Genomic DNA, 19,746 nt, shown 5'->3' with positions numbered 1-19,746 from the left:
AGTGCACTGGCTTGTGCAACCCTAATGGGTGGTTTAGAGAAGTTCAGGGTTATGGGCCTATAAAAATGAAAATAAAAATTAAACTTTTCAAACACACAGCAATCCACCAATCAGGATCGAGTGCTCGCTCTGTTCTAAACTTGTTTTGAGTGTGTTTGTTGGTATTTATTTAACATGAACATACAGTTCAGTGTCATTTCTGACTCCCTGGAAGAAACACCCAGTGTGTCTACATGGTTTGTGTACTTTGTCCGCCACTACACAGCAGTGACAGCTTGGTTGTGTCGGGATTTGAACTTGTGACTTTCCGATTTACAAATTAATTGCAATAAATGAGGTCAGTTTTAATAAATATATGTAGAGACGGTAAAAAGCAAGAAATATATATATATAAAGAGAGAGAGACTTCATAAAGATATTTTGCGTTGGCCGGGAATCGAACCCGGGTCAACTGCTTGGAAGGCAGCTATGCTAACCACTATACCACCAACGCCTGATGATAGACCCTCGCGGCTCACATAATAAACCAAAGTAACAAATCAGATCTCACGCCTCCACATCGAATGATTTCTACGTCATCACGCACACCCACCCTAAATCGTGCGATTTCACGCCGAGACGTCATGGCGCACCGCTCGTGGGTTCGATATTTTTTTTCCTAGCCAAGATGGCGGCGGTGTGAGTGAGGAACTGAATGGGCGACGCGGATTGTAAAACTGTACAAAAATTAATGAAAATAATGTACGCCTCGTTTTTAGGGGAGCCTCGTTTATGAACGTATTCCCGTTAAAATCCCGTCGAGACTCGATTTTTTCCAACCAACTAGGATGTTTATATCATGACACAGAGCAAAAAGAAGAAACGGGTGAATCGCAGTCTGCTGCTGGCCAAGAAAATCATCATCAAGGATGGCGGAACGGTGAGTTCATTAAATAATATACAAATAAAACAATCTTTAGACACACAGGGTGCTGTGTTTTAATAATACATGTTTGGTTTCACTGTTAAAGAATGAGTACAGGTTAAAGAATGAATGCTGTCATCTTGAGTAAGTTAGTAATGGCAACTTCCTGTGGTTTGGCCAGGCAGCATCTTCCACCTGTACCTGTAATCCATTCAGATAAACTATAAAATGTCACCTGGGGATGATTATTATATATTTTTGAATATACCGTCACCATAGTGATCATATTACTGTTATCACAGCTACTGGGTAGCAAAAAGTATTATTGCATTGCAAATTATTGCATTGCATCACACATTATCAGACACGACGCTAAATATGAACGTGTTTGTGCCCCACTTAAAATAAGAGCATTTACATGTTCAACACTCTTAAATACTCAAACCATCCTGTCTGACATCTACAACTATTTTCCCTCATTCTGATGAATATAACCTGCCCTGTATTTGTATGAGATTCTGTCATGTGCTGCTGCTGCTTCATGATTGGCTGATTGGAGAAGTTTAAGTACAGGTGTTTCTATTAAAGTGGCCTGTATGTGTGTGTGTGTGTGTGTGTGTGTGTGTGTGTGTGTGAACAGTCAGTGACAGCTGTGCATTTCACACACAGGGTTTCAGTGGTGTCCTACCTGAATCAATCCACCTCTTAATACAATCCATCAGTATTATACAGAAAAATGAGCAGAGAGGAGTAAGGGCCTTGATCAAGGGCCTGACTGTCAAGGTTGGGATAGATAGATAGATAGATAGATAGATAGATAGATAGATAGATAGATAGATAGATAGATAGATAGGCTGCAAGACAGACAGACAGACAGACAGACAGATAGATAGATAGATAGATAGATAGATAGATAGATAGATAGATAGATAGATAGATAGATAGACTGCAAGTCAGACAGACAGACAGACAGACAGACAGATAGATAGATAGATAGATAGATAGATAGATAGGCTGCAAGTCAGACAGACAGACAGACAGACAGACAGATAGATAGATAGATAGATAGATAGATAGATAGATAGATAGATAGATAGATAGATAGATAGATAGGCACGTAGATGGACAGAGGGACAGACATAGATAGATAGACAGATAGATAGGCTGCAAGTCAAACAGACATTCAATGAAATTGGACACTACTGGATGCAGCTAATGTAAATGCTATGAACTAAAGTGACTAGAATATTGAGTATAATTTAATACGTATTCATGGACACAAATATATTAAACCGTAAATCAGTGAGTCTTCTAGAAGTAAGCAGAGAAGGCCTTGCTAACCCTGATGACCCACCACTAAAAACAGTAATGTACAGTACATCAGTATCAGAACCAAAAAGGTCAGAACGTCATATTGTAATTTAATTTATCATAGATCCTGATATCACTATTTCCCACTCATGTAAACAAGCACAGATATATTTTGTGATGTTCGGTACAGGTGCTGGTAAACTCGAGCGTGACACTGATGCATGAATTGTGATGTTAAGCGTCATTTTTTCATCATCAACAACTTCCTGCTATTTGGCACATACTGAAACTGAGCAGCATGAACTAGGACAGGAAAAAGAAATTTACTTGAAATGAAAGTGATGATGATGATGTCATCATGAAATGAACATTCTCGGTTGTCAAGGCGTTTTAGTTTTTAGTTTTCATGATGGTGCAGCAAATACAGTAAAAACCAAAAAAGCGCTTAAAGTGTGTTAAGTGTTTTATTGCTTTTATACCATAGCAACATTTCCAGTGATGACCAGTTGGTACTTGTTACATTGCAGCAGATATAAATAGCCATTACATTACCATTCTCTCCCTCATTCACTCATTCAGTCACTGTTTCTTTACCACTTTAACAGCAGCTTGTGTTACAGAGGTCCATAGTACAGAAGAAAGCTGTTGTAATAGGTAACATTTGACTGGTTTGCAAAAGCATAATAATACAGGGTTTCCACAGGGTCTTAAAAAGAATAAAATATCAAAATTTAAGGATTTTAAATGTCTCAAATTCGATGTTGTTGGTCTTAAGTAATATTAAACACGTCTTAATTTATTCCGATGTCCATGTAACGCCACCTCTAACGCTCATTAAAATGCTGCTGTCATTTTCGAAAAGGTTTTTGTTTGTTAGTTTTCGTGGTGTAGTAGTTCTTTCGTTCACTAGTACAAATATAATTTATTATGACTACATATGAGAGCAGCATGTAACAGCCATTCAGTTTTCTGTTACTCACGTGACTCTTAGACGTAAAGCGGATTTTAGTTTAGCTATGGGAAAATGCAGGTTTAACGATTCTCGGCTTGATAAAAAATAATTCAGAGTTTGGTTAAGGCCATTTACTAACGTTTGTCTGTGTTTTTGATGTCGTGATATAGGCGTTAAGTTTCGTTCTTAGTGGTATAGAAATTCGACTTTGTAAAACCCGCAGAAACCCTGTAATAGGAACAAATGAAAGGATAACACTTTTGAAAAACAAAACCTGCTCACTTAGTTGTATATAGTTATTTTATAAACACCCCCCCCCCCCCTTATCTTATACTGGTAATAATTTGACTATAATTTATATTTAAAACACATTAAGTAATTGTACATGTCATTATATGCAGTTTGAAATACGCTATACGATTTTACTGAAACGAGTTTAAAATAGAACAGAAAGTAGAAAAAAAAATGTGAATGACTAACCCTGGTTCCTTTTTTTTGCTTTACAACTGAAACAGAAAAGAGGAAAAACGTCTTTTGATTGTTTCTAAACATACAAAAGAGGAATATGACCGGGTTTTATTGGTTTAATTACACAGTCTAGTAACCAAAATCTCACAATTACTCACAAGTAAGATGCTTCAAATAAAGTTCACAATATGACTTTCCAATCGGACATCGTAACCTTGAAGTGGATTTTATTGAGGTCTGTTCTTAGGAAGAAATGTCCAGAGATATGCAACATATTTACTGATTGCAGCTCTACTAGAATGGGGTTGTTGTGAAGTTGTTCTGGGTTATTCTGGTAATGAGTATCCGAAGATCAGAGGTGGCAAAAGTGCACACATCCTTTATTCTTGTAGATACTCATGTTTTTAAAGACTCTGGTAAAAGTTTTTTAACGGATAATCAGGTGATAAGGAATGTCTCTGTTCTCAGTCATGTTTACATCACTGACTCCCTCTGTCTCATTCACGTTAACCCCAGACTTCTTGTTGCCTCCCGTCTTGCTCGGTGTTAGCTTTGTAGGCTAGCCGACGTCTGTGGTGCCAGAAAGTACTAATACCAGATTACTCTAAGTACAGGAACCAAGTATTTGCACTTTATTACTTCCCACCTCTGTCGAAGATTTTGTACATGATATTAAGTTGTAGGAAGACTACATATGCTGGACTTGTTTGCTGTCTCTCAGTTGTTGCTTCTGAATAGGATGCAGTGATCATATGATCTTTTCAGAGCGAAGCTCAGTTTCTCTCATGGCCAGTCTTCTATGTTTGGTTATTTAGTTGTGTTATGTGTAATCATGCTTGTATTAGTTCATGTTAAGTTCAGTTTGGCATTGCTGTGTAGTGCAGTAGTAGTGTAGTGTTGTTGGTTTGCGCCAAACCAGACATGAATTTCTCGTATGTTTTCGCATATTTATCGTTGATCAGTTATTTTACATCCGGTTTGTTCAAAAGTACAACAAAATCCAAATAACTCCAACAATAAGCTGGCAAGACACTGTAAATGAGGCCAGCTTATGGTCAGGGTAGTAAAACTTTGCATCAAAAATAGTTTTCAACAAACATTTCATCCTATCGTTTTGCGTTTTCATGCCTGACAATGTGATAGTTATTTTTATTGGCTGTAACCTTGCTATTTAGTCACGAAGAGTTTTCGCAAGTCTCCCGATGGACTTTTATCAGTCACTGAATTGTAGGAAAAGAGCCATCGGTTAAACCATGAAGTGTGAGTGTTTCACAATGGCAGGAGAGAGATTGTGTAAAAGATTATTTGTTTCAGCATGCTTATTTTATTCCATTTTTCGAATATTTCCCTGGATCCAAATCCGTCATTGGGTTATTTTTACTGGTGCTTTTGTCATAGACTCCAGCTGTTTTGTTGTTTGCACATTGTTTAATATTACTACAAGGTGGAAAGATGCTTTTTTAAAAAAATATATTGCTTAGTGATTAAAGATGTCTCTTTCCAAAGACATCCTTATCCAAAGCGACTTGCAATTATCTTATTTATATAATTGAGCAGATGAGGTCTAAGGGATTTGGTCGAGGGTCCAGCAGTGGCTGGGAATTTACCTCAAAGTAGAAGTCCAATGTTTCTACTTTGCATTTGCAGAATTAGAATCCTGGGTTGGCTTCTCAGCTTACTGCTATATATATATATATATATATATATATATATATATATATATAAATTTTTCTGGACTATAAACCGCTACTTTTTTCCCCACGCTTTGAACCCCGCGGCTTAAAAAATGAAGCGGCTAATTTATGAATTTTTTCTAGATTTTTCCCGGTTTCACAAACTTCAAGCCAAAACACTAAACCCCATAACATTGGACCAATGAAATCGCCGAACGGGTTCAGGTGAACCAATGAAGCTCTTTATATTAAATCAGATCCGCTCCGGACCGCATCATAAATATGGATGCGGTTCCTCTAAAATTTGACCTTTGCAGCGTATATATGTTCAAAATAAAAATCTTTGTAAAATTTAGTGGGTGCGGCTTATATTTGGGTGTGCTTAATAGTCCGGAAATTACGGTATTTTTTTTTTCTGTTTTGCATCTGTCTTTTTTGTATTTAAAGTATTTAAGATATTTGTTGGGAAGACAAGGTACTGGTACTCAACTCTTAAACCTAGTGTGCCTGTAAAACTTTGGAGAAACAGTGTCTTCTATGGTTTTTGAGAGACACATGCAGTGTCCTTTTGTTTATATGTAACAAATTTGGTCATTTAACGGTAATGTGACCAAAGAAAATTATAAATGTAACAGATGTTCCACTTTTTCAATAAAAAATCCTCCCTTGGTATGAACATCAGCTTTATATACTCTTTGCATCTGGGTGGTTTGTTTCTCCAAACTTTCAGCTGATATTCTTTGCCATGCCTCTAGTGAAACTTGTCAAAGGAGTTCTTCACTAGTTGGAGATTTGTTTCTTTTGGTCAAGTTCATCCCAGCGCAGGCCATTCCATGACAGATAACACTCCAGTCGACTGTTTGCTTTCTAAATAATGATTACAGAACTTTGACATATGCATCGTCTTGTCTTGTTGTATGGCGAAGCAGGTTCCAATAAGCCGCAGTCCAGAAGATGGAATTGCATAGTGTTGAAGTATGAAATGGTAGCGATGTTGGTTCCTTTAACCTAGAATAAAGTCTTCAACATTTTCTGCTTCAGATCAAACCCATACCATCTCCATATTTGATTGTGGGTGTGAGGCAGACTGCTAACATCTTCTCTTCTGCTCTCCGTCGTACACAAGTTCTTCTATTAGAGCCAAAGAATGTCAAACTTGGACTCATCTGTCTAGAGAACTGTCTAATTCTTGTGTAGAACATAAATGTGTCTCAAACACATGCTTGTAAATTCTTCACCGTGTCCCTGATAATGTCGTGTTGTCTCGTTGATAAGTACAAGTTTCTGAGCGTCACTAATACTGAATCACCTCCCGCGCATTTACATTTGATTTCCTTTCATTCTTTTTCTCATGAAAAACTCTCACCTCCTGTATTTTATGCAGTCACATAAAGAGAGCTATAAGCAGCTATAACAGATCTCTGAGCAGCTATAACAGATCTCTGAGCAGCTATAACAGAACTATAAGCAGCTATAACAGATCTCTAAGCAGCTATAACAGATCTCTGAGCAGCTATAACCGAACTATAAGCAGCTATAACAGCGCTATAAGCAGCTATAACAGAACTATAAGCGGCTATACCAGAACTCTAAGCAGCTATAACAGAGCTATAAGCAGCTATAACAGATCTCTTAGCAGCTATAACAGATCTCTAAGCAGCTATAACAGATCGCTAAGCAGCTATAACGGAACTATAAGCGGCTATAACGGAGCTATAAGCGGCTATAACGGAGCTATAAGCGGCTATAACGGAGCTATAAGCGGCTATAACGGAGCTATAAGCGGCTATAACGGAGCTATAAGCGGCTATAACGGAGCTATAAGCGGCTATAACGGAGCTATAAGCGGCTATAACGGAGCTATAAGCGGCTATAACAGAACTATGCCAAAAGTATGTTTAAGCCCAAAGGCCACATAACATTTATAGACTGGGGATGTGAGTTAGATGGTTGCAAAGTACTTCAGCAGAGCAAAGCAAGTAATTGGGGGTAGAATAGTGTAGTAAAGCTGGCAAATCAAAACTGTGAATTATTTTGGTCTTTGTAGCTTTAGAATCAGGTATTTTAACAGACACTTTTTAAAAATTATTATTTAACTATTTGTTTTATTAAAAAAAAAAAAACATTTATTAGGTCAAAATATTTTGAGCTGTATTTATTTTAATATTTTTTTGGATTAGATTTGTTTCTTTTAAGTTAAATTATAAACTGATTGGAGCCCATAGCATGGCAGTGTGTAGAGCTGCTTAGCTCAAACCAGACAGGCTTATAACGCTGGTTTGAAATCTGTTAAGTGTTTAAAGGTAAACAGATAAAACAAAAACGCGTTTTACAGTACAGTCTCGCCACTGCACACAGAACCAGAGTACGCCTGTAGGAACTGCACGCTGTCATTCCATGCTGTACGAACGTTATTTTACAGACTTTCTGAAACAATGTGATGTTCTCTGTAGACACAGCAGACTTGTGGCAGGCTAGAGTTTGTTTCATTTTCACATACGGTTGCCTTGGAGATTATCTTCACTTCTGTTGAATGCGATAGAAGAGGTGGGAAGTAACGAAGTACGAATACTTCGTTCCTATACTTAAGTAGACTTTTATGGTATCAGTGTTTTACTTCACAGACAGACACGGACAACTTTTTACTTTTACTCTACATTTTTACACAAATATTTACTTTCTAATTTTTACATTCTCAAAACAGACTTCCTGTCATTGCGCAGCTTTTTTATATCCACTGGTGTATCGTTTCCTGGCTTTCACACTCCACATACGTAGGCTAGTTTATGAAGCTTACAATCAACAGGGCAGAAGGTGACAAGAAGTATGTGGTTAACATGGATGGAGACGGGGGAGGGAGTCAGCGATATAAACATGACCGAGAACAGAGACATTCCTGATCATCATCATCTTTTCTCTGCTTGTGTTCTATATCAGTGGTCCCCAACCCCCCGGGCCGCAGACCGACACCAGTCTGTGGGCCAATCGGTACCGGGCAGCAGAGAGAATACATAACTTATTTATTAATTATTTTTGTTTGATTTATTATCTGATTCTGAACGATGTTTTATTTTGGAAAATGACCGGATTCTCTCCGCCACATCTGTCTATGACTCGCTCTTGATGCATGTCATGATGCCTCGGTCAAATGTCTTACCTCCATCCGCTACCTTCTTAAAGGTGCTGCTCCGGAAGCTAACACATAATACATTACCGCTAAATTCAAACCCCCAAGCGAGCAAAATAAACAAACAACACAGTGGATTCATGTTTATTATTATATTTAGAAAATACCAGTTTTTATGCCCGTCGTATCATTTTATTTTGTTGTATTTATCCGCCACATCTTAAAGGTTGGTCCATGAAAATATTGTCTGACATTAAACTGGTCCGTGGCGCAAAAACGTTTGGGGACCGCTGGTCTATGTGGTATTTATATATTATATATTATATGTGTATTTTTAATGTATCGTATCATTGGTTATGCATCGAGATGCGAATTGCATTTCTAGTGCATTCTAATATAATGTTGTTTCTATATTAACATCCATAAAGACTCCATAATAATGTATTTATTTGTGTTAAAAATGTGTGCAATCATTTATAGTGAGGTTGTTTTATAGTAGGTTTACGTCAGAGTTATAGAAAAATGTTGCACATGTCAGTGGTAAAGCGGGACATTGAAGCTTTCAGAGATTTTCAGAAGAGTTTATGCTTTGTGTTATACACTTTATGAAATAGGGGGGAAAGAGAAGCTGGTGAATGAATGGTTTCAGCTATCATTAAGGACAGTTTCTTGGCCAGTATGCAACATGGTTGTGTAACTCTAAATAGAGAAAAAATATCAAGTTTGATCCTTTAATTAATATAAATGTCATCATTGGTGAGTTGCTGTAATAAAAAGGGAATAAAACATACCAGAACCTGATGTTATTTAAAATATATGGTGTTAAAACTAACCAACATGTTGATTTTCCTTATCACAGCACATCCCAAATGGTTTTATTTCATACTAGATAACCGTTCATGTATGTATATGTGTCTCGTCACAGCCGCAGGGTTTTGGGTCCCCAAGTGTTTACCATGCTGTCATCGTCATATTCTTGGAGTTCTTCGCTTGGGGATTGTTGACTGCACCCACACTGGGGGTAAGTCATAATATTTTACTTATGCAGTGTATCATAGTGGCTACAAAATATTTTTTTAAATTCCATGTCGGGTGTACAATAAAAAAAAAAAGTTGACAAAAATCTTTCTTTTTAGCTGTTATGGAAAAAAACCCTGGAATTTCCAGGGGAAAAAAATCAGACTTTTTCGAACATTGCAGAAACTGGCTTTTTATTGTGCAGTGTCTTCAGTGTTTAACTCCAGAGTTTAGCGGGTGGTGCGTCAGAAATAATGGTCCGTGGGGAAACACAATGCTCTGTGAGTAGTTAAATGGACTAAACGGCAAATCATTTACCAAGATGATTATTTTGTATTCGAATTACTCAAGTTACTTGAGGAATCGCTTTAACACTAGAAGGGATTTTTGATGCCCATTCCTGAAAAAACTGTACACAAAACCAGAGTAAAGAGAATGGCTTAGGAAATCACTCTGGATCCCTCAGATCCTAGCCATATGCTTTTTTTTTTTTTTTTTACAATCTAGCTGGCACTACAGAGCACCAAACAAAATATTTATTTATTGATTGATTTATTTATTCTCTTGTTAGGTTTTTGTGCTTAAATGAAATTGTTTCAAAGTTTTTTTTATTGTTATCATATTCAGTATGGACTCACAGTGTTGTATTTAATTGTCCAGGTTCTTCACGAAACATTTCCAAAGCACACGTTTTTGATGAATGGCCTCATACAGGGAGTTAAGGTGTGGTATAATTTTTTTTGTAATTGGTAGATTCCCAAAAAAACCCATGACTGGAATTGTAAACGTTTGGTTCTTGATTGCCAACAGGGTCTGTTGTCGTTTCTGAGCGCCCCTTTGATCGGCGCTCTGTCTGACGTCTGGGGCAGGAAGTCGTTTCTCCTTCTGACCGTTTTCTTCACGTGTGCTCCCATTCCTCTAATGAAGATTAGCCCATGGTATGTCACCACTGCTATTTCCACACACACTTCCCACACTTCCCAGGACTGTTTCGGTGGCCTGTATCAGTTCCTCGACTTCAGTGTAGACAAGTGTATTTAGATATAATCTAGCTGGAAAAAAAAAAAAGGCAGGTGAAGCTGTTTAGAAGTGCAACCATGTTCACTTGATGACTTGGGTATTTAGGTAGTGTTACCTCAAGGTTCACCTCAAGTCCAAATTACAGTTATTATACGATGACAACTTGGATATTCACCGCCAAGCTGTTTATCTCTTTGAACTAGGAAATCAGTCATTAAGTTAAATTATGCTCCTGACGTCCTCTTTTAAGGTATTTGCTCACAACATGTCATTACACAAAGTATTGTTTTTCCCGCTTCCAAAACATTTTGCCATCCCAACCTGACCATTATGATTTTAGTTTGTAAAAGTTTACCTTTATAGATTATAATTCAGGCATGATGTCTTTATTAGCTATCAAGCCATATAATCTATATGACCTGTAGAAAAAGAATATCATGTATTTTCATGTACCGTATTTTCCGAAATATAAACCGCTACTGTTTTCCCACGCTTTGAATCGTGCAACTTAAACAACGAAGCGGCTAATATATGGATTTTTCCTGGGTTTTTCCCGGTTTCACAAACTTCAAGCCAAAAAACTGAGCCCCATAACATTAGACCAATGAAATTGCAGAACGGGTTCAGGTAAACCAATGAAACCTTTTATATTAAATCAGATGCGCTTCCACTGAATCGGGCCGCACCACATCATAAATATGGATGATGTTCCTCTGACGTTTGACCTGCCGCTCACTCGGACTGTCTACAGGAAATGCGAATCATTCGTCACGCTGAAAACAACCGGGCATGAAAAAACACTTCACCTGTGTTCTGAGCTGAACGGCATCGAGAGAAAAGCTTCACCGATGGTGATTTTTAAACGCACGACGATGCCAAAAGAAAAACTCTTGAGAGAAATAGTTGTAAAAGGAAAGAGGAAGACAGTGAACAATGACTTTCTTGGTAGGCTACTGTTTAGATACACGCCGTGTAACAGACACTCTCTTTCGTTAAAGCCTGTGTAAAGTTCATTAGTTTCAGTGTAGGAACCTGCAGCTTATAGACAGGTGCGGTGGACACCAGCTTATAGACACCAGCAGGTGTTCATAATAAAAATCTTTGTAAAATTTAGTGGGTTCGGCTTATATGTGGGTGCGCTTAATAGTCCGGAAATTACGGTGTATATAAATATTAAAAATATGCAAAATTCTCAAATCACCTTGTTGGGAAGGTGTTTATTAATTTCACAGGACAATATTAAATCACTATAGTTCTACACTGCAGTCATTGAATCAGTCCTGTGCACATCCATCACCATCTGGTTTGGAGCAGCAACAAAACCCGACAGGAACAGACTGCAGCAAACAGTTAAAACAGCAGAAAAAAAACATTGATAGAGCTCTGACCTCAACGTTCTTGAAAACCTTTGATGAATGAATGAATTGGAACTCTGTACCCCAGGCCTCCTCACCTCACCTACAGAATCTGACTTTACTAAGACCCTTGTGTGATTCAATTTGAAGATGTGGATTTAATTGCATGTTTTGTAGTGCTGAAAGTCTGTCCTTCTCTTCCAGGTGGTATTTTGCTGTTATTTCGGTGTCGGGAGTCTTTGCTGTGACATTCTCTGTGGTTTTTGCGTATGTGGCTGATATCACACAGGAGCATGAACGCAGTATGGCATATGGCCTGGTGGGTAAAATTATTCGTACAATAGTGATGAATGGAGATAAGCATTTTTTTTCTATAATATCATTATGTTGTTTGTTACACCAGACTGCACTTATTGATACTAAATAAAAAAAAAAAAACGGAAAACAGCAATTTATGCAGAAATCTCACTTGATGTTATTCCAACGGTTCCCGTTAGGTTTCAGCCACTTTTGCGGCGAGCCTGGTGACCAGCCCAGCCATCGGTGCCTACCTCAGCCGAGCGTACGGAGACAGTCTGGTGGTGGTTCTAGCATCAGCGATCGCCATGCTGGACATCTGCTTCATCCTAGTGGCTGTTCCTGAATCACTACCAGAGAAAATGAGACCGGCGTCATGGGGAGCACCGATCTCCTGGGAACAGGCTGATCCCTTTGCCGTGAGTGTGATTTATTCTGTGGAAATGTTAATAGAACATTGGTGGAACAACAACTGTGTGCAGAGTAGGGCTGCTGCTATCGATTATGTTAGTAATCGACTATTCTAACGACTGTTCATCAATTAATCGAATAAGAAGTCATTTTATTTATTAGAGAGCGATACTAATTAAGAGAGAGAAAATTAGACATTAAATAAACCCTAATTTGTTTTTCTTTTTAAGGCACAATTTTATTTTTATTGCTGAAATTTCATACAAGAACCCAACTAAACCCATTTAGTGCATTTAATAGCCATATTACATTAAAATACAAATACAGTGCTTCACAGTGGCCGTGTAGAGCAGGTTATGGGAAAAAATTAGTTTATAGGAATAAATACTCACTCGTGTATTTATTTATTAAATCTCACACAGTATGGTGATTTTCTTGTCTCCAGAAAAGCTGCCTGAAATGGTCCAAGCTCTAAAAACCAATTGTTTATCGCCGGCTTTAAAAACGTATTCCGCTACCTGCTCTACACGGCCACTGCCCAGGGACGTTTTGACCGCACCGTATATAAAGAAAAATATAAAAATCTATTTTAAATGACTTTAAAATTGCTAGTCGCACTGTAGGGGGTCTTCTTTATGTTCTTTAGTGTGAAATGATCCCAAACTTTGGAAACTTTCTGCCGTTTTCTTTGGACTGAATCTTTTCATCGCCCCTCACTGTTTTCGCTCCGTTCCTCCATTTTTCATCATGCAGCATCTTTTGTGTTCCCTGTCCAGAGCGCTAAAGTGTTTAGCGGGTGATGCATCAGTAATAATGGTCCGTGGGAAACGCGGTTCTCTGTGTGTAGTTAACTGGACTAAACGGAGCATCGTATAAACGAGGTTCTAAACGAAGCTTCGTTTGGTCCATTTAACGAAACACGGAGCACTGGGGGGAGATTCAGGCTGAAGAAAACGCTGATGAATTTTTGCAATCGAATTACTCAAGGTAGTGAAAGAATCGCTTCAGCCTCAGTGCAGAGCATCGTGACTGATCTACATGAGTGGATCACTTGTAGGACATTGCAAATGGCTGGATGGATGGTTTGATAAAAGCCAGATGAATTAATTATTGGTTCCATGGACAGATAAAAACTGCATGTTGTGTTCACTTGTGTTATCTTCTACTAATATTAAAATTAGTTTGATGATCTGAAACATTTAAGTGTGACAAACATGCAAAAAATAATAAATCCGGAAGGGGGCAAACACATTTTCACACCACTGTATATAGATTGTGGATGCTTGGTTAGAAAGACAGACAGACTAATGGATTGATGAATCCTTGTGCATGATGATGAACAGATGTAGAAATGTAGTAAATGAGATTATACATACAGTGTGATAGTGTCAGTGTTAAAATGAGAGTATAAATTTATCCTGCAGTGTTGCACCACACACCTTTAAAAATAACTCTAATGCTGGATAATGGGGCCAGTGATGCAATCAGTATTCAAGATCCTAAAATATCTCACTCACACACACACACAAACACACTGAACATCCAACTGTTCTTCGTGTGTCGCAATCAGCCTGTTACAGCTGTCAGTGAGAGCAGAGTGTGTTCAGTACAGAGGCTGTGTAATTGTTCTCTGTATAGAAAGAGATCAGAGAAGGAGGCAGGTTCAGGACGCGACTCTCACACTCTGATCTACAGATGCGACAAAATGTACAAAACCTGTATTAAAACGTAACATGTTAGGAATTAAACACCGATACAGTTGTGTTGTGAGGTGGTAAAGTGGAGTAACTTTTACTGTTACTCCGGAGCTACTGTTATAGAAAATAATCAGCACCTTCTGACCAATTTAAAAACTGTTATAATATTGTATGGCTTTCCTTTTTTTAAACCAGCATCATTTGCAGTGATGTGTAGTAAAGTAGTGTATTCTTTTCCTCTGGGGATGCTGCTCTGATGGCGCGTACTCAAGAAGTACTGCAGAATAATGTGTTTTGTCAAAAGCAAACCAGGATGTCAAGAACATACTTGTCTTTCCTTTCTCTGTCTCCTTATCTCTGTCTCGGTAGTCCCTGAAGAAGGTGGGTCAAGACTCCACAGTGCTCCTCATCTGTATTACAGTATTCCTGTCGTACCTTCCGGAGGCTGGCCAGTACTCCAGCTTCTTTCTCTACCTGCGGCAGGTCTGTTTAAACCATTTTGCTGTTTCATGTCGTATACAGTGTATTTATATACATTGTGTTTCTATATAGTATAAAACAGTTTTTTGTATTTTTTTTTTAAGACACATGCATGTTCCTTTTGTTTATATGCAAAAACTAGGTAATTGACCTAAGAAATATATAAATGTACAGATGTTGCACTTTTTTTTTTCCCCTATTCAAAAAATCCTCTGTTAGCATGAATAACCGCTTTACACACACTTGGCATCCGGACAGCTCATCGTCTTATTGTATGGTGATGTCGGTTCCAATGAGCCGCAGTCCAGATGGAATTGCTTGGTGTTGAAAGTGTGGAACGGTGGCCATGTTGATTGAGTTTTTCTTTCACCCAGAATATTTCTCCAACCTTCCCTGCTTCAACGCAACCCCAAACCATTACGCTTCCACCTCCATGTTTGACTGAGGGGATGAGGCAGTCTGATAACATCATCTCTCTTCTCTTTTCTTTATGTTCTTCCGTTAGAGCCAAAAATTTCCAATTCGGACTCTACAGAACTTTTTTCCACTGATTATACAGCTTTGTGACTGATTATACAGTTTGTCGCATAGAAACAAATTGGAACATGCATGTGTCTCGAAAACCTTCTTTACGTATTTATTAAGTCTAGAAACACAAAGACTTTCATGACATGATAAATATGTGAAGAATGTAGGTAAAGAAAAAACTCCATTTCATGCAGTTAGAGGAATATAATTTAGGTAGGCTTGTATTTTGTCGATTGTTTTTCCATTTAGAGCACTTTATTCCTCTTATAATACTACAATTACTTTTTTTTGTGGTTAAATTACTTTTTCTAAAGTTTACGAATTAAAAAATTATTGTAAAAAATTACACCTTTTAATGTTAACATTAGTGTTCGAATGATAAATGATTCATTCATTAATGAATGTCATTATTTATTTATTTTGAATACAGATAATGGGCTTTTCATCTGAAAGTGTTGCTGCTTTTATAGCTGTACTAGGATTACTTTCAATTGTTGCACAGGTTTGTCTTTTAATTCTTAATATGTTTTTTATTTGACATGCTTTTTGAGGATTCAGATTCATGAAAGCATGTTTTTATTTATTTTTTCTTTCTCCCCTTCAGACTGTAGTGTTAAGTTTACTAATGCGTTCCATCGGGAACAAGAACACGATTCTGCTGGGTTTGGGCTTCCAGATTCTCCAGCTGGCGTGGTACGGGTTCGGTTCCGAGCCGTGGTGAGTGTGAAGGCGAGGGCTTGTGGTCATGTGACTTTTTAGAGATGATTTTCAGAGGTGTGATGACTATGTTTTTGTCTCGTTAGGATGATGTGGGCTGCAGGTGCTGTAGCGGCCATGTCCAGCATCACTTTCCCAGCTGTAAGTGCACTAGTGTCCCGCACGGCAGACCCGGACCAGCAAGGTGAAACTCTTTCTCTTAGGTTTATAGTATAGCAAAACCATAGTATATTTATATAGCAGGGTTTCAATAGTCTTTTTGACCATAAAAAGTCTTAAATCATTTTAAAGGTGTCTTTAATTTTCCGATTTCTATGTAACGCAGACTCATTGAAATGCTCATGCAGCACTTTAGAATGTTTTTTTGTTTGTTGGTTTTCTTGGTGTTCTTTTCTGTAGTTCTTTCTTTCGCTAGTCCAAATATATTTTAATGTATTACGAATACATATGAGACCAACATGCAACAGCCAATCGGCTTTCTGTTATTGGCCTGAATCTCTTTTGGATTGACGTGAAATAGATTTGATTTTTGCAGGTTTGGCTAATTGTGATTATTTGTGTTCTGTGGTTTTGATTTTGTAAGCAGGTCTTAAATATCCTTCTTGATAGTCTTAAAAAGGTCTTAAAAAGTCTTAAATATGACTGTGGTGAATACTGACATCAGAATAATGCTTCAAAGGGAAAACTCGATTACAAATAAATTAGAACTGGATTGTGTGGCGTGTCTGCTGGACCCCTGAACACACTTTAATTTTGGAAGAGTGGAATGGGGAAGTGTAGCTCAGTGGTTAAATAATTGACTGCTGATCGAAAGCTTGTGAGGTCAAATCCCAGCACCACCAAGCTGCCACTTCAGCAAAACCCAAACCTCAAAATGCTCAGCTGTATAAAAATCACAAAGAAATATGTAAGTGGCATTGGTCTTTGGATCTAAAGGTCATAGGTTCAAATCCAGGTAGCTCATTGGATAAGACGTTGGCCTTCAGATTGGAAGGTCATGGGTTCATATCCCAGCACCACCAAGCTGCCACTGCTGGGCTCTTGAACAAGACCCTTAACTTTCAATTGCTCAGCTGTAACTGTAAATATTGGGGGCTCTGCCAAATAGCATGAATGTAAATATGTATGTAAATCCCAGCCACACCAAGCTGCCGCTCCTGGGCCCCTGAGCAAGGCCCTTAACCCCATAGCTGCTTAAAATTGTGATAAAATGTCTCGAGATATGGGCATCTACCAAATGGAATTAATGCAAATGTAAACGAAATGGGCGCATTAAAAATAATTGTGATTTGCAGCAGAATTGCTGATCTAATCAACACCCCCTGACCAATCAGAATCCATTATCCAATGTGTGTGTGTGTGTGTGTGTGTGTGTGTGTGTGTGTGTGTGTGTGTGTGTGTGTGTGTGTGTGTGTGTGTGTGTGTGTGTGTGTATACAGGTGTGGGCCAGGGAATGATAACGGGAATCCGTGGTCTATGTAACGGACTCGGCCCGGCTCTTTATGGCTTCATCTTCTACATTTTTCACGTGGAGCTGGACGAGGTTCCTGACGGAGGGGAAGATGTCGAGCGTCACACTCAGCTTCACCAGCAGGTGGCCACTCCACACGTTTTAGGCACTCCATGACATCGAAAACTAATCTCCATTCACATACGTTACCAGTTGATGCCTTTTTTTTTCAATCTTTGTTGATTGTTTAAATCTTTGCAATCGCAAAAAAATTAACAGAACCACTCCTTATTCCTCAAAATCAAACATAATTGTTTTTTAAATAAAATGGGTGGAGCTAGGTAACAGTCACCTTTCTGTTGACAAGGGTTATAAGGCCTGAAAGATATAGACTGAAGCCAAGTAATAAGCACATCATTTACTTAATATTCTGGGATATTGTTATGATTTTACAGTTATATGATTCCTGGAATGTCTGAAACATTTTTAAACCTACAAGTTTCTTTCCTCTCGTTATGCTGATTTTCTGACTCCCTCTCTTTCCAGAGTGCTATAATTCCCGGTCCTCCATTTCTTTTCGGAGCATGCTCAGTGCTGCTGGCGCTCCTTGTGGCGTTATTCATCCCTGAACACACACCGCTGGGCAGCCGATCGGGCAGCTGGAAGAAACACGCATCGGCTCACGGGCACCAGCACAGCGCTCAGCCTCCAGAGGCTAAAGAGCCTCTGCTGCAGGACACCAACGTGTGAAAGAAAACCCTAAAACCAGAGACGTGACAAATTGCAATCTATATCAAACCCAGAGCTTTTTAAAAAAAACAAAAAAACAAACATGTATATTAAAAACAAACAAAAAAAACGTGTACACAGAGGAACATATATTTAATGACTGTTCTGTGCAGTGGCACCTTAGCAGTGGCTTGTATTTATTCATTTTATAGTTTTTGCTGATCTTTTTTTTTTTTTTTTGCTCTCAAAGTTGCATTCCCCTTTCGGACAGGGCTCACTCAGGGACACGAAGCTCGGCCAGGAGCGTTTCTGAACGCAGCATGCTAACACATACATGCCTCACGTTAATGGAAGAGCTCAGTTATCCAGCGTTTCTCTTCATGTCGCATTCACACCTACTGTTCGGTTTCTCGATTTGGAGTTCGATCGGGTCTTTTGGTTCTCTGATTTGGTTTGCACATAATGAAAACCAATAAAAAAAAATGCTGTCTGAAGTTTAAGATCTACTTCTAAAAATACATACGTATACGTACATACACTCGTGTTTAATGTTTGCGAGTCCAAACACGCGTTGATGGGTTTTATTTTTGAACACAACACAGATTCAAAGCCGTACTAATGTGAGATGATCAGTTCAGTATATGACTGTAGTTTTTCCACAAATTCCAGTCAATTTGCACATCTGTTCGGTTTCTTGAGGGAAAAGTGTATTTGAGCATATTTTTTTTGGGTTGATTTGGTTGATCTCGCCCCCAGAATAGAAAAGCATGATGGTTGACGTAATGTGTACTCTGGGGTTTTCGGCTGACGTTGAATTCCACTGCATGATGGCTACATTATCCTTTTATCCACAACTCGAGCAACAAGCTCTTCGTATCTGACCGACCGCGTTAGGAAAATCAGGACGTCGTGTGTGTGTTCGATTTCCTTTAATGCCACGCCAAAAACTGATCGGCTGGTTTGACGCCTGTCGTTTTCCTTACACCGCTTTTCCAGTTCGGCTTCAGTCAGTTCTACATCTCCAGCTCGGTTTTCCGTCTCTCTAATCCACACTGGTATCTGTGTATCATTCATACCACTTCAGTTATTATTGGTGCCTTTGTTTAATCTTTTTTTTTTTCCTTTTGTGTTCCTGTAATAAGCGTGATAGACTCACTCTATGATGAGAACAGTTCAGCGTATCAGAGCGGGAAACGCTTACATGCAGAGCTTTAGGAATGTCGTGGAACGGAACGGAATCGTATGCAGGAAGTAGTAGAGGAACTTCAGTGGCCTTGTGTACTTTTTCAGGGTTTTTTTTTTTTCTTCTTCTCATTTTGACCAAATAGAGGTTTTTATTGAATGATGGCAGGTGTGAATTAGTTGTGTTCTGGTTATTTATGATTTCCGCATGCTTTTCTATGTTTTCTCGTCATGTTTTGCTGCCTTTTATTATTAATTTTTAACATACAGTAAAACTGTAATCAGCTAAGCGTGTAAATATGACATGACGTACCTTTAAAACATTTCAATAAAAGTATTTTTGACATTCAAACCTGGATTTGTGCTTTTACTTTTAATTCCTGTGTTTTGCTTTTCAGTCCCAGTGAAGGTGTGGCCTGTGTGTCAGT

General features: G+C 38.4%; 1 protein-coding gene across 1 annotated transcript; it reads left to right on the top strand.

Moving 5' to 3' along the window:
• The first annotated feature begins 480 nt into the window (after positions 1-480).
• mfsd14a1 (major facilitator superfamily domain containing 14A 1) lies at positions 481-19,670 on the top strand. Its single transcript, XM_083559269.1, has 12 exons — positions 481-919; positions 9,361-9,456; positions 10,113-10,175; positions 10,263-10,390; positions 12,032-12,146; positions 12,325-12,543; positions 14,602-14,715; positions 15,671-15,742; positions 15,845-15,957; positions 16,044-16,141; positions 17,397-17,551; positions 17,954-19,670. The coding sequence occupies exons 1-12, from the start codon at positions 839-841 to the stop codon at positions 18,155-18,157; spliced, it is 1,458 nt and encodes a 485-aa protein (XP_083415395.1). The 5' UTR covers positions 481-838; the 3' UTR covers positions 18,158-19,670.
• Positions 19,671-19,746: the final 76 nt, after the last annotated feature.

This window comes from Silurus aristotelis, assembly GCF_946808225.1.
Source record: "Silurus aristotelis genome assembly, chromosome: 13".
In the NCBI taxonomy this organism is placed as follows: domain Eukaryota; kingdom Metazoa; phylum Chordata; class Actinopteri; order Siluriformes; family Siluridae; genus Silurus; species Silurus aristotelis.
This window is presented reverse-complemented; position numbering and strand designations above follow the sequence as displayed.